The sequence below is a fragment of the Sciurus carolinensis genome, chromosome 17 (assembly GCF_902686445.1).
Source record: "Sciurus carolinensis chromosome 17, mSciCar1.2, whole genome shotgun sequence".
NCBI lineage: Eukaryota > Metazoa > Chordata > Mammalia > Rodentia > Sciuridae > Sciurus > Sciurus carolinensis.
In genome coordinates, this window is record NC_062229.1 from 22,517,466 (window position 1) to 22,530,910 (window position 13,445).

The following is a 13,445-nucleotide window of genomic DNA, read 5'->3' on the forward strand; positions in this document are numbered from 1 at the left end:
GGAAGGGAAGAAGGAGAAGGAGGGAGGAGGGAGGAGGGAGGAGGGAGGGGGAGAAGAAGACGACAACAACATTATAATCCTTGAACTCCCTCAGGCAGAATTACCTGGAGACTACAGGAGGAAGGGGAGTGATATAAAAATGAAAAACTGGTAAGCTTAGGTTTCTGGTGTGTATGCATGAATTCTTCAAAGTAGTACTCAATTGGTTTACCAGAAAAACAATTGAATTTATAATGAAAAGCAAAATGTTACTCCTATGACCCATTCCCATGCCTGTTCCACATCTTGAAGGCAGTGATTTTTAATTCTTCAAACTATTTCTAAAACGTGCCTCGGTATCTTTTGTCTCTTTTTGTGGTTCTAGAGATCAGACCCAGCGACTCACCTGACCAATAAGCAACACCCCTAAGTCTATCTTTTTTTGGGGGGAAGAGGGTGTTGGGGATTGAACCAGGGACACTCTACCATTCTTATTCTTTTTGAGACTGGGTCTCACTAAATTGCCCAGGCTGGTCTTTAAATTTACAATGGTGCAAAAGTGACATGCATTCAGGAGAAACCAGATTTCAAATTTTGAATCTGAATCTTTTCCCAGGCTAGCAATAAGTGGTACAACACTCACAATGTTGGGCACAGGCAGTGAGCCAGTTCCCAGTAATGAAGGGAATAGTGGGCACTCTATAGCACACTACGTTACTAGGCTGTGATGTTCGGGAGGTTAGGTGTATTAAATACAGGTGTGCACCACTGTACCCAACCATTTGTGATATTTTCAACTTCCAAAGAATTTATTGGGTGTTTACTGGTATGTAACCCCATGGTAAGCTGAGGAATATCATACACATGAAAACATCAGTGGATGTCAGTCATCACACAGATGGGCTCCTACTTTCTATTCTATGGTACTTTCTCTAATAAGTATTATATTTATCATATAATCAATCTGTAATGTTAAAATTTTTCTATGCGTAAGAAATGGCAATAAAGACACTGTCACAAATAGTAATAAATTGCAAATGACTACTATGATATTACTTTTCTCATTATGTGCTCGACACCAATATATCTCACTGTACCCTTAAAACAGAAGAAGTAAGAATTCTAAGTTTTCATTCATAGACAAGAAAAGGCCCCATGGCAAGTCTCAGCAGAGCTGTGGCTTACTGAACCCATGTGAATCTGACCCAGCCTCATGTTCTTGCCATTGGATGACACTGCTGCTCAAAACAGACATCTCAGCCTCTGCTTTCAACACCAGCAGAACACAATGTGTGAGGGGTTTGTAGGGTCAACGTTTAAAGACCTACCAGTAAGCAGGGTCTTCCTTGAGAATAGATCTCTCTTTGGGAGACAGGGTGCCTTCTACAATGCGTGTGACAAGCTGGTCAATGATGTCCACCACCTTGTGATCTGCTCGCTGGGGAACTGCTGAAACACACAGAATGGCTTTTCTGAGAAACATACTAGACCATGTGTGTCCTAGAACCAGGACAGTGAGTCAAAGGGCTCTGCACTGAATGTAAGCAGGCACCAGACACTGAAATCCTCATACACAAGACACTGACTTTGAAACGATGAAAATGGTATTTTATTCTAGAAAACAATATACAGAAAGTCCTTCCCAATGATACAACAGCATAACTACTAGGAGTGAAATGTCACCGACCTATAACTGTACAATTTATGTATACAGTCTAAAAAAGAAAAGGATATGTAGCAATTCCCCACCACTGTTTATGTATCACTTAACTTGAATGTACATAATATAATATAAAGTAGAAATATAAAGATATAAAATACATTTTAAAAAGTACATGCACTGTGAACCTGTAATCTAAGCTGCTCCAGAAGCTGGCTGAGGTAGGAGGATCACAAGTACAAGGCCAATATAGGCAACTTAGCAAGATCCCAATCAAAATAAATTTTTAAAAGTTATGGGGGTCAGGCTGGAGCTGCAGTTCAGTGGCAGAGCACCTGCCTAGCATGTGTAAGGTACTGGGTTCAATCCCTAGCACCACACAAACAAGTAAAATAAAAGGCATTCTGGGGGCTGGGGAGATAGCTCAGTCAGTAGAGTGCTTGCCTTGCAAGCACAAGGCCCTGGGTTCGACCCCCAGCACCGCAAAAAAAAAAAAAAAAAAGGCATTCTGTTCACCTACAACTAACAAAAAAAAATAAAAAATAAAAAGTGATGGGGGTATAGTTCAGTGGCAGACTGCTTGCCTAACATGTTCAAGACCCTAGGTTTAAACCTAGGTGGAGGGAAGTATATATGTAATCAGAAAAAAACAAGTTCACAAAGAAAAATTTCCTGATTAAAAAATGAATAAGTATATTTAAATATGTCAGGACCGAGAGTGTAACTCAATGGTAGAACACTTGTGTAAACTGCACAAGGCTTGGGGTTCTATCTCCAGCACCAACACAACAAAACCCAAAAAAACAAGTCAATGGCTCCAAGTTAGTTCACAAAATCTATGTGTTAAGCTGGGTGTGGTGGTGCACACCTATATTCCCAGCTACTTAAAAGGCTGAGGTGTGAGGACCACAAGTTTGAGGTCAGCCTTGGCAACTTAGTAAACCCTGTTCCAAAATTTAAAAAGAAAGAAAAAAGCACGTAAAGCACCCTTGGGCTAAAAGCCTGTGTGTGTGTGTGTGTGTGTGTGTATATACATACATATATATGTATGCGTGCACATGCGTGCTTGCCAAATGCATGAAAAGCAAGCTTCTTTCTAATATGGCTGTGTAAATTTATAATACTGCCAGCAATGCAGAAGAGCTTGCTTCTTCAGTTAATGATTGTTTAGTTTCCTGATATTTGCTAGTTTTAATAGCACAGAATGATCTATTTGTTCAGTCATTTAATTAAAATTACCCATGAACTAGAGTGGTTTTCCAGTTTGTTCTGTAAATGACTGCACAGTGCTCTCTTTGCATTGGAGCTTTATTTGTGGCACCGGGGATCCTACATGCTAAGCAAGTGTTCCACCACAAAGCAGTACCCCCAGGCTCTTTAGGCTTATGTTTATTTTTTGGGACAGGAACTTACTGTTTCCTAGGTGGCCCTAAACTCCACCGCCCAAGTGATTCTATTGCCTCAGCTTTCTGCAGAGCTAACTAGTCATAAGCACCGTGCCTTCCTGAGCTTTTTTTTTTAACATTTTTTTATTTGTTCTATTTAGATATATTGCTGAGCTTATTTAAAAAAATTTTTTTAGATGTTGATAGACCTTTATTTTATTCATTTATTTATATGTGGTGCTGAGAATCAAACCCAGTGCCTCACACGTGCTAGGCAAGCGCTCTACCACCGAGCCACAACCCCAGCCCTGCTGAGCTTATTTTAAACATCATTCTTGGCACAGGACAAATCAATCTCTTCACTAACAAGTTATTGCAAAGTACTTCCCTAATGAAACTGCATTCTTTTTCGTCTTTGTTGGCTCTCATTTTAAAACTGCTTATTTTTCAAAAGAATATGAAGTGTAAACCAAAAGCTTTCAAAGACAATGAAATTTGTGGATTGCTGCAAATACGGTCATCTCTAGCTAGGCTGACCATGAAATGGCCAGAAGGGGGCCACAGCTTTGGCCTAACAATCCTATCCCTGAAAATATATCTTTTAAAGAATTAAAAAGAAAAATTAAAAATAATCAATACATTCAAAGAAAGATGTCATCTCAGCATTCCTAACAGGAACACATGCAGCAGTGGGCAGTGACATTACCTGATGCTGTTTAGCAGCTCCTGTGAGATATGGGCCCTCTCACTGGCTATCTAGCTGTGCAGGCACACAGCCAAGGCTGGTGGATGCCAATTACATGTGACCCCACCTGTTTGGCTTCAGAAACCTTAGTAAAAGGCACCATGAGTTCAACATCAAGGGAAAGATGAGGTAATTTACATTAGGTACGATGTAGCATATGCTGCAGAGACAATCATGTAAAAAAGCAGATGGTAACTTTTACCTCTAGCATGTGTGCAGCTGCAAAAATACCACAGGTGGGTGGTGAGCCACTTTAGATTATAGGTGACCCTTCTTTTCTGCTATGTTTTTTAATACCCGTTACACTGACTAACGCTTTAGTCCTGAATCCACTTCCTCAGGATCCCTCTCTGGAGTAGCTGTGGCTACCTATACATGGTAGGAATTATCTACTGCCTCAGAGTCAGGGCTCCATGAGGATGGTGAGGAACAGGGGAAAACAATCAGGTATAAATGAAAGTCCCCACTGGGCTGAGGAAAACTGAAGCTGAAAATCATGTCAGGGGAAAAAGTGCTTCTTCACTGGTCACAGTAGCCAGAGAACATGGGTACATAAATGCTTATGACCTCTGGGCTGTTACAGTATCCATTCTGGAAGTAAGAGAAGGGAAGATGGGAAGCAAACAATCATTTTTATTCCTATTTCTTGGCCACCACATTAACTGCTGGTTATCTAGTGTAAGTAAACTTAAGTACTTTTAGCAATCTAGAAAAGGAAGTGGGGTGAAAAGGTGCTATCACCGACTGAAATACCCTAGTTGGTTCTTGTGCATTCCTCAACACAACTCAATCACAGCCTCCTTGATTCCCCAGGCTGGGCAGGGACCCCTCCTGTGACCTCTTCAACCAAGCACAGGTTTTTGAGATCTCCTCCTTTCTGGAGCCGGGGGAACCTCAGAGATGGCATCTATGGTTTTTATTTTCCTTCTTTCTAGTAAGACCTGGGGACAGGTGGGTATGTTGAAATAGGGGATCTTAACTTTGATCTCCTGATGAAAAAGTATAGGTAAAATTTGTGTACAAATACATGTCCATTTGTCCTGGAAGGATCAGCTTTCCATGAGAATGCCAAAGAGATCTATGACCCCAAAATGTCTAAAGGCTTATGTGGCAGACGATTCTTACACATTTACAGATGAATGGCAGACATGCGAACTGGCCAGTGTGAGTTTTCTACTAAAATCCTGATTGGTATTCAGTTAACTAAAGAACTTCTGTGTAAAAATCTCAAAGAGAATAGGAGACATTATCAAAAGATCAGGAAAATAAACCATAACACATAGAAACTTCACTGCTTTCCTCACCATCATTCAGACCACTTTGAGCCCTGGCCTGAATTTCCGGTTTCATGGGAGCAATCATTTTCTCCTCCTCTCGCACTGGCTCTGCTTCAGTCTTCTTGACCTGTAAGGGACACCCACTGGTGACCAGCCAAGCTTTCAGATGATCTATGTACTCTCTCCCAAACAAAGTGGAGTCCTCGAAGTTTGGAAAGGAAGCAGGAGAGGGAGCTATATCTTGGAGACCAACAGCTTCTAAGATTTTCTCTTGCCGGAAAGAAGAAGCCAAGGAGAATGTCTGTCCCAAAAGGGCTAAAGACTTCCGGCAGAGAGAATTGGTGGTCTCCAGGGCAATAGCCAAGTCCAGAGGGTTAGTGAGAGTCTTCATCTTGACACTAAGCTCATAGGCATTGCAGGCCATGAGCAAGGGTGTGACACTCTTCAGAAGTCGATCTTGAAGCCTCATTATGTATTTGTCAAAGGGCTTTATGATTTCAAAAAAGCAATTTTTGGTCTTCACAGCACCTTTGTCTAAAAGCATGTTTAAAAACTCATTATCAACTCTGGGTGTTTTCAAAGCCGAGTGCTTTAAAAATTTGATAGTAAAAAAGCAAAAATCTCTGTGCTCTGGTTTTAAGGAGCATTTGAATGAGGCAAGCATTTTAGCACAGGTTTCAGTTTCAAGTTCAAAAAGAGTCTGGAAAAGTTGGGAAAATTTAACATCATCTTTTATAGTATGGAATCCTGCCCATTTGATTATTTCTATCCCAAATCTTGAGAAAACATCTGACTTATCTATAATGTCAAAGCTCATCTTTCTTCTAGGGAACCGAATGTTCTTTAAATCGAGCCCCAAGGGGATCTTCTGAGTGGGGAACTGGATGTCTTCTGTCCTTGGGTTTGTCCCCAGGGTCACATCAGGACTTGGAGTAGCTTTCTGGATTTGGTTAGTGCCCTGAGTTTTGGAAGTAATACGATTTATAACAGGTACTTTTTTTGTGGTCACACCTCTCAGTGTGACAAGTTTCCCAACACCACCCTTTGACAGCAGGCCCTGAGTGTCCCCCTTTCCTAGAAGGGTGCCTTCCTGGTCAATGATGTTTAGAGCTCGGCCTCTGGCCTGAATTTGACCAGTGCCCCTGGAAACAGAGTCAGCCTCCCCCGGATGGTCCACATCATAATCTTGACTCTCTTTTTCCAAACACTCTTTCTCGATCAGCCTGGATGAGGCCAAGTCCCCCAACACAGCAGAAGGACCAAAACTGTACTCCTGTGACCAGGATGATTCCTGGGAAACTGGGTGGCCAAAGTCTTGCTCCCAAGAGCCACGGAGTGCAAATTTCCAGTCCTGAGAATGGAAATGCCCTAATTTCCGGTGGCCAAAGACCTGGTCCCGGGTGTCAGCATGGGCAAATTCCAGATCCCGACTGCATTCTTTGCGAAAGTAGTTGTCATCACCAATGGAAGGGTTGCTTGATCTGAAGGAGGGTCCTGGAAACACATCACTTCTCAGGCCTTCTCTCCCAGCATCTCGAGAGTGAGCTACAGATCCACTGAGGGAGTATCTGCTGTCACTGTGAACGTCATCATACATATCCGCTCTGGATCTTGGGACTGTCCTTAAGAGATCTAAAATAAATAATCCAAAAACAAACAAAAAAGCACTTTAAACCAGAGATTACAAACAGAAGTCCATGGACGACTAGCCTAGAAAAGTATTTATACCTGAGTATTTTTTTGCAAATTTAGATGTGTTGTCAAAGTTTAAAATGTAGCTCACTGGTAACGTGCTTGCCTAGTACGCACAAGGACCTGAGATTAATCCCCAGTACTCCCCTACTACCTCCACACAAAAGTCTGAGTCGACAACAGTTTGCCCTCTGTACCTGCAGGTTCTGTACCGGTGGATTAAACTAACCTCAGATTAAAAATATCCAGAAAAATTCCATCTGTACTAAATATGTACAGACTTTTTTCCTTGTCATTATTTCCTATAAATACAGTGTAAAAACTATTTTCCATAGCATTTATATTGCATTAGGTATCATAAATCATCAAGAGATGGTTTAAAATTCCCAGTCCTTATTTTTTTGGAGAGAAGAGTGGTCCTGAGGATTGAACCCAGGGGTACTTTGCCCCTGAGCTACATTCCCAGCCCTTTTCATTTTCTGAAGTAGGGTCTTGCTAAGTCACCGAGGCTGGCCTCAAACTTGTGATCCTGCCTCAGCCTCCTGAGTTGCTTGGGATTACAGATGTGTACCACCAACCTAGATGGTACCTGCTTTTTCTAAGGACAGGATCTTGGAGGCAGAGTGGCAAATGCCTGTTAATCTCAGCAATTTGGGAGGCTGAAGCTGAGGCAGGAGAATTGAAAGTTTAAGACCATTCTTGGTGACTTAGTAAGACTGTCTCAAAAATATGAGGGGCTGGGAATGTGTCTCAGCAATAGAGTGATTGTCTAGCATGCATAAGGCTCTGGGTTCAATCCCTAGCATTGCAATCAATCAATCAATCAATCAATCAATCAATAAAATGAAATAAAAGAAAAGAAAAACTGAAAAGGGTTGGCAATGTAGCTCAGGGTGAAGGCCCCTGGGTTCAATCCCATTATGGCAAAAAAAGAAAAAATGAACAGGGTCTCGCTTTATTGCCTAGGCTGGCCTTGAACTCCTGGGCTCATGCAAACCTCCAGCCTCAGCCTGAGTAGCTGTGATTATAGGCACACACCGCCATCTTAACCTGGACTTTTTTTGGGGGGGCAGGGCAGGGAGGTACTAGGGATTGAACCCGGAGGTATTTTACCATTGAACTACATCCCCAGTCCTTTTTAACATTTTTTATTTTAAGGTAGAGTCTCATTAAGTTGGTTAGGGCCTTGGTAAATTGCTGAGGCTGGCCTCAAACTTTCAATCCTCCTGCCTTATCCTCCCAAGCCGCTCGGATTACAAGCATACACCATCGCACCAGGCAACCTGGACTTCTTTAATGCAACCAAACACTTCAATGTTTCTACTTTTATCTCGTAGCAGGCAGATTTTACAGAGGCTGCTGCCTCTTAGGGGGAAATCTAAGCCCATAGTGCCACCATGAGGCAGAAGCCTTAGCTGACATGACACTCTTCACAGTTAACCAGGCCCAAGACAAGCACCTGATCCAAAGCTGCTTGAAATCAAAGATCTGCCAAGGTTAATCCTCTAATCCTCTCTATGGAGCTGAAAAACCAGAAACTGAGGCAGGGAGAAGGGAAGGCAGAAAAGAACACATCAAGAGAGGCCATGATGGAAAGTGAAGAGCATAGAAAAGTGGAAACATATATTCACAGTTGTTCATTCACACTTAAAAGAACTCTGAGAAGCCAGGAACAGAAGTGAACTATGGACAATGGCTATATGGGAATGGTGGGCCTCAGGCACACTGTGTTTGTTTGTTTGTTTTAACGGTACTGGGATTGAACCCAGGCGTGCCAGTCCTTTTTATTTTTTTATTTTGAGACAGGGTCTTGCTAAGTTGCCCAGGCTAACCCTGAACCTGCCTCAGTAGTTGGGATTACAGTTGTGTGTCACTGCACTTGGTTTTAGGCCTTTTCATGGAGTGTCTTTCTCACATTTAAAATTTTCAATCAATCTACAAATAGTTAAAAAAAAAAATCAAATGAAAAGGGAAAAAAGAGAGGGCGAGAGAGAGGTGTGAGCGCACCAGGAGATGGTGATGGGCTGAGAAGCCACAAAAAGTCCAAATCCTAGTTCACGTGTTCAACAAGCACTTATTGAGCATGTCTTGTGTGCAGGCACTGCAGTACGCACTGAAGTTACTGTACAGAAAGGAGACTTCCCCCACCTGTAACAGTTGAGGGAGCCAGACAATAAACAAAAATATATGAGGTATAAGTAAAAGCCAAGAACGAAACTCAAGCAGGCAAAAACACAAAGAGGAAATGTCATTTTTAGAAAGGCTGGTCCAAGAGGGCAGCTTTGACAGCAATGTATCCAGAAGCAGCAGCCTAGTATGAGAAGCCAGATAATACAGTTAGAGGAGGAAGACTTCCAGACAGAGGGGACAGAACAAAGCCTTGCAAAGGGACCAGTGGGGGCCAATGCAGTCAAAAGGGAACAGAGGAAACAAGAAGCAAAGTGGTAGAAAGATGGCTCCCAAACTGTGCCTCATATTGAAGTCTGCAGGGGCCCTTCGTCCCTAGACATCCTTATTTAATTAATGAGAATACAGCTTGACCTGAGCATTAGGATTTTGAAAAGGCCCCCAGACTATTTTAAAGTGCAACGAAGTTAGGGACCTGCTATGATAGGATACAAATAGGGGGTTTTCCAGAAGTCAGGTCCTAGATGGGACTCAATTTTTATTCTGGGTGAAACCAAAAGCCACCAACGGGTTCTGAGCAGAGGAATGACCTCATTGGCTGCTATTCACAGAACACATTATAGGGGACAAGAGGGGACATGGATGTTCCAGAAAGGAATCTACTGTGAAAATCCAAGTATTGATTATGGTATTGATGGCACAATTAGAGGAGGAGGATTAGAGGGACAGTGGTGATTGGACGCCACACATTTTTCCATGTCCTGGTTTATAAGAAACAGGAAGAGTTCAGAATAGAGCAGAGATATAGAACAAGGTTGACCAGCAGGTTTGTGGTACATGCCTATAATCCCAGCAACTCAGGAGGCTAAGGCAGGAGGATCACAAGTGTGAGGCCAGCCTCAGCAACTTAGTGAGAACCTGTCTCAAAATAAAAAATGGAAATGGGCAGGGACATGGTTCAGAGGTAGAGTGCCTCTGGGCTCAATCCCCAGTACTGCCATAAAAAAAAGGAGAGAGAGAGAGAGAGAGAAAGGCTGACCAATGGATTATGTACTTTGTTCTAGAACCATCTACTACTATCTTGCTGTGTTTCTAATCCCCATCCTCCAAACATCCAAACATAATTTTTTTGGGAGGAGGGGCAATACTAGAGATGGAACTTAAGTGTACCCTACACATGCTAGACAAGTGTTCTGTCATGAGCTACACCCAACCCTCTCCAATCTTTGTGGTAACTAAGATGTATTGGTACTTGAATCTCCAGATAAAGAACAAAGATTTAATTCTCCAGAAATAAACACAAAGTATTGAGGATTATAATACCTCACTAAAAGAAGTGAAGGATGTACAGAACACTATAAGTAGTTACCCCTGAGGGATAAGGAAGTAGCTAAGAGGATTTTCCTCCCTTTTTTTTTTTTTTTTAATAACAGCAATGTTTTTGTGCACGTCTCACATAATTGTGTTTTTTGGCAGTGCTGGGATGGAAACCAGGACCTTACACATGTTAAGAACACTGAGACACATCCTCAACCCTGTCCTTGTAAATTTTTTAGAAAATATTTGTTTAGTTGTAGATAGACACAAAACCTTTATTTTTTATTAATTTTTATGTGGTGCTGAGGATCGAAACCAGTGCCTCACATGTGTTAGGCAAGCGCTCTACCACTGAGCTGCTACTTTAGCCTATGTCCCTGTAAATTTTAAAATCTCATATCTAGATAACCTCTGAGCTTCAATTTCTTCAGTCCAAAGCACTGTTGTTATTCATACCCCAAAGACTTAGACTTAAACAACAGGAGGCACCCTCCCTTCCCCCTAAGGCTAGTGCAGCTGTGAGCAGCCCAGGGGAAATAGGTTCAGGGCAGAGGAGTAAAAACATAATATACTTCCTGGGGTAGGGACACTAGCAAAATCAACCTCAAGGACTGCTGAGGAATTCAAAACACAAAGAACAAACAGCCCTGAAACATAATGCCCAAGGCAGAAGATGAGGGGCCCCCATGTTATCTCAACATCTGTGCGGTCACCATTTTTCATTCTCCTGGCATGGTGTGACAAATATTTCCAGAGGAAATGTTTTCAAGCAGAACTGACATTTGGCAGAGACCCCTTCTGCAGATGATAAGTGGCACTTGTCTGAGGATATAACCCTGCAACCGGGGAGCTCCAAGAGCCTAAGTAGGACATTAATAGATCTGAGGGGCAACTATTTAAAGGGCTAATGTGCAGGGAATGAAGTCAGAAGCAGAGAGACTCTGCAGGAGATTGTTGCAATAATCTAGGTAAGAACTGATAAGAGCTTAAACCTGAGCAGGAGTGGTGGTAGGGATGGCACCAGATTGATTCAAGAATCCTTTCTGGACATGGTAGTGGTACAAGTCTGTAATCCCAGCAGCTTGGGAGGCTAAGGCCCTAAGATATTTAGGAAGACCCAGTCTCAAAATGAAAAATAAAAAGGGCTGGGGATGTGGTTCAGTGGTTATGCACCCCTGGGTTCAATTCCCAGTACCAAAAAAAAAAAAAAAAAAGAATCCTTTCTTTGTAACGCCATGGATTCCATTCCCAGAACCAAAATTCTGTTCTTCAAAAGACAGTCTGATGAGAAGCTCCAGTTAATGACAACACTACCTTCTACATAATGATTTGGCTGCCCGGTGGGCATTGTGAAACTATTACTTCCTCTTAAATAAGGAGTGCAAGGACCAGAGCAATTTTGTACTTGTCTAAGACAATCTTACCCCAGTCTCTAGACATTACAGACACACACACCCACCCCCGCAAAACAAAACAAAACAAAACATTTTACCTTGAGCTTTAAACTGAAGAGTTTCTCCTACAGTCTCACTACTGGAGTCCACATGATATCGTTTAGCTTTTTCTTGTAATACGGCATCAAAAGTCTCCTGTGCAATTCGCCTTGCTGCCATATTTCCTTGCCCTATTGAGAGAGAAAAAGACATACTAAGAATAACAACTCACACTCAGAGCCTGCTCTATTTCACCCAATCCTTAGTCACCAAGCAGTGCTGGGCATGGTGATGCATGCCTATAATCCCCATGACTTCAGAGTTTGAGACAGGAGGATCACAAGTTCAAGGTCAGCTCAGCAACTTAAGTGATACCCAGTTTCAAAACAAAAAATGAAAAGGAATGGGGATGTAGATCAGTGATAAAATACCCCTGTACCCCTGGATTCAATTCCCAGTTCTAAAAAAGAAAAAAAAAAAAAAAAAAAAAGGAATCAGGCAGTAATCCTACTCCTGCCATGGTACTTCAAAAGGCAGACTGGATTCTTTTAAGGCAGTCTCTCTCCAGGTGAGGCTCACGTGTGTTAGGAAAAGGAGCAAAAAGAGCCTTCTCGGAGACCATTTCCTTGGAATGTATTAAAAGAGGCACATAAGGCAGTCCTATTTCTTGGGGTTGCAGAGGAGAGCACAACCCAACACACAAAACAGTATAAAATGATCGGAAGAACAGGAACACAATCCTCACAAATGGTAGTCAGGAAAGATGTGCCCACTCTTCCCATTTCATAGTGCAAGAGGCACACAGAGCTTGCTTTGTCTCTGAGAGAAGCCTCCAAAGAAGTGTGTGGAAGACTCTCCACCTAATGACAATGAGCTAGTGACAGAGGTTGCTCTGTGCTAGGTACCAGCAGGATCTCTTTTGCTTCTTGCAACAACCTACTGAAGAGGTGGATCTTGTTATGAATGACATTACATAGAAGAGGAAAAGAGAGACCCAGCCTAAGTGACCCACCCAAGGTCAGGCAGCCCGAACTTGAACCTGGCAAAGGGCACTAGTTTAGTGGAGACAAAGCTCTTTAGAAGGAGAAAAAAAGAAGCAACATTTAGGAGTTCAGCGTCCTTAATCACAGAGGTATCCTGGCCTACGGACACCTCCAATTTCAAGCCGCAAACCTGCCTAATAGTCGTTTTTTAACAACCATCACCCCATTTTTCCATCCTTTGACCCCTTTCCCAGGGCGTCCCTTGTTCTCTGAATAGCGAAGGGCAGGGTCTTCGGGTCAGGTGGCCTGGGTTCAAACCAAGTGTCCTAACCTTTCTATGCCTTCGTTTCCCACCTATGGAATGGGCAGCTGATATTGGGGTTGCTACGGGGACTGAATCGGTTTAAAAGAGGTAAAGGGCCGAACGCAGCACCGGTGGCCGTTATCGCCCCGCGAGTCGGTGCTGCTCCGGGTTCAGGTGGAATGAATGAACAAGTGACCCAATGAACCCCTTCCGGCGCGGCCCGCCTCCGCCCAGCCTCCGAGGACGAAGAAAAGGGGGAGTCGGATCCAGGAGGCCGCCGACTGCCCCTCAGAACCGGGCCGCGGCGGAAGCCCGAGGGCCAAGCCCGCGTCGCCATCACGTAGTCTGGGGCCACCCAGGCCAAGTCCGAGCCCCCCCACCCCGGGGCCCACCCACCAACGACGCCGGGGCCCGGGCCTCACCCCGAGCCCACTGCGCGCGGAGCCGCCCCCGCCGCCGCCTCAGGCTCCTCACCCGCCGCCGCGCGAGGCGGGGACATGCAAATGAGTCAACGGTCTCCGCAGCGCCGCGTCGCGCAGGCGC

At 43.5% G+C, this 13,445-nt stretch overlaps 1 protein-coding gene across 9 annotated transcripts in view; it reads right to left on the bottom strand.

Moving 5' to 3' along the window:
- Sugp2 (SURP and G-patch domain containing 2) overlaps positions 1 to 13,430 on the bottom strand; it is a 32,229-nt gene extending 18,799 nt beyond the window's left edge. For 8 of the 9 annotated variants that reach the window (XR_007105916.1, XR_007105915.1, XR_007105917.1 and 5 more), the window contains exons 1-4: positions 13,325 to 13,430; positions 11,675 to 11,806; positions 5,074 to 6,678; positions 1,308 to 1,428 (exon numbers count right to left, since the gene is read on the bottom strand). Coding sequence is in view for 6 of the 9 variants with exons in the window: in XM_047531864.1 (XP_047387820.1) it covers positions 1,308 to 1,428; positions 5,074 to 6,678; positions 11,675 to 11,795 (1,847 nt within the window). In the remaining 3 variants the exon portion in view is untranslated. The remainder of the gene's footprint in view (positions 1 to 1,307; positions 1,429 to 5,073; positions 6,679 to 11,674; positions 11,807 to 13,324) is intronic. The other variant, XM_047531863.1, reaches the window with a different exon arrangement.
- Between the last annotated feature and the right edge of the window lie 15 nt (positions 13,431 to 13,445).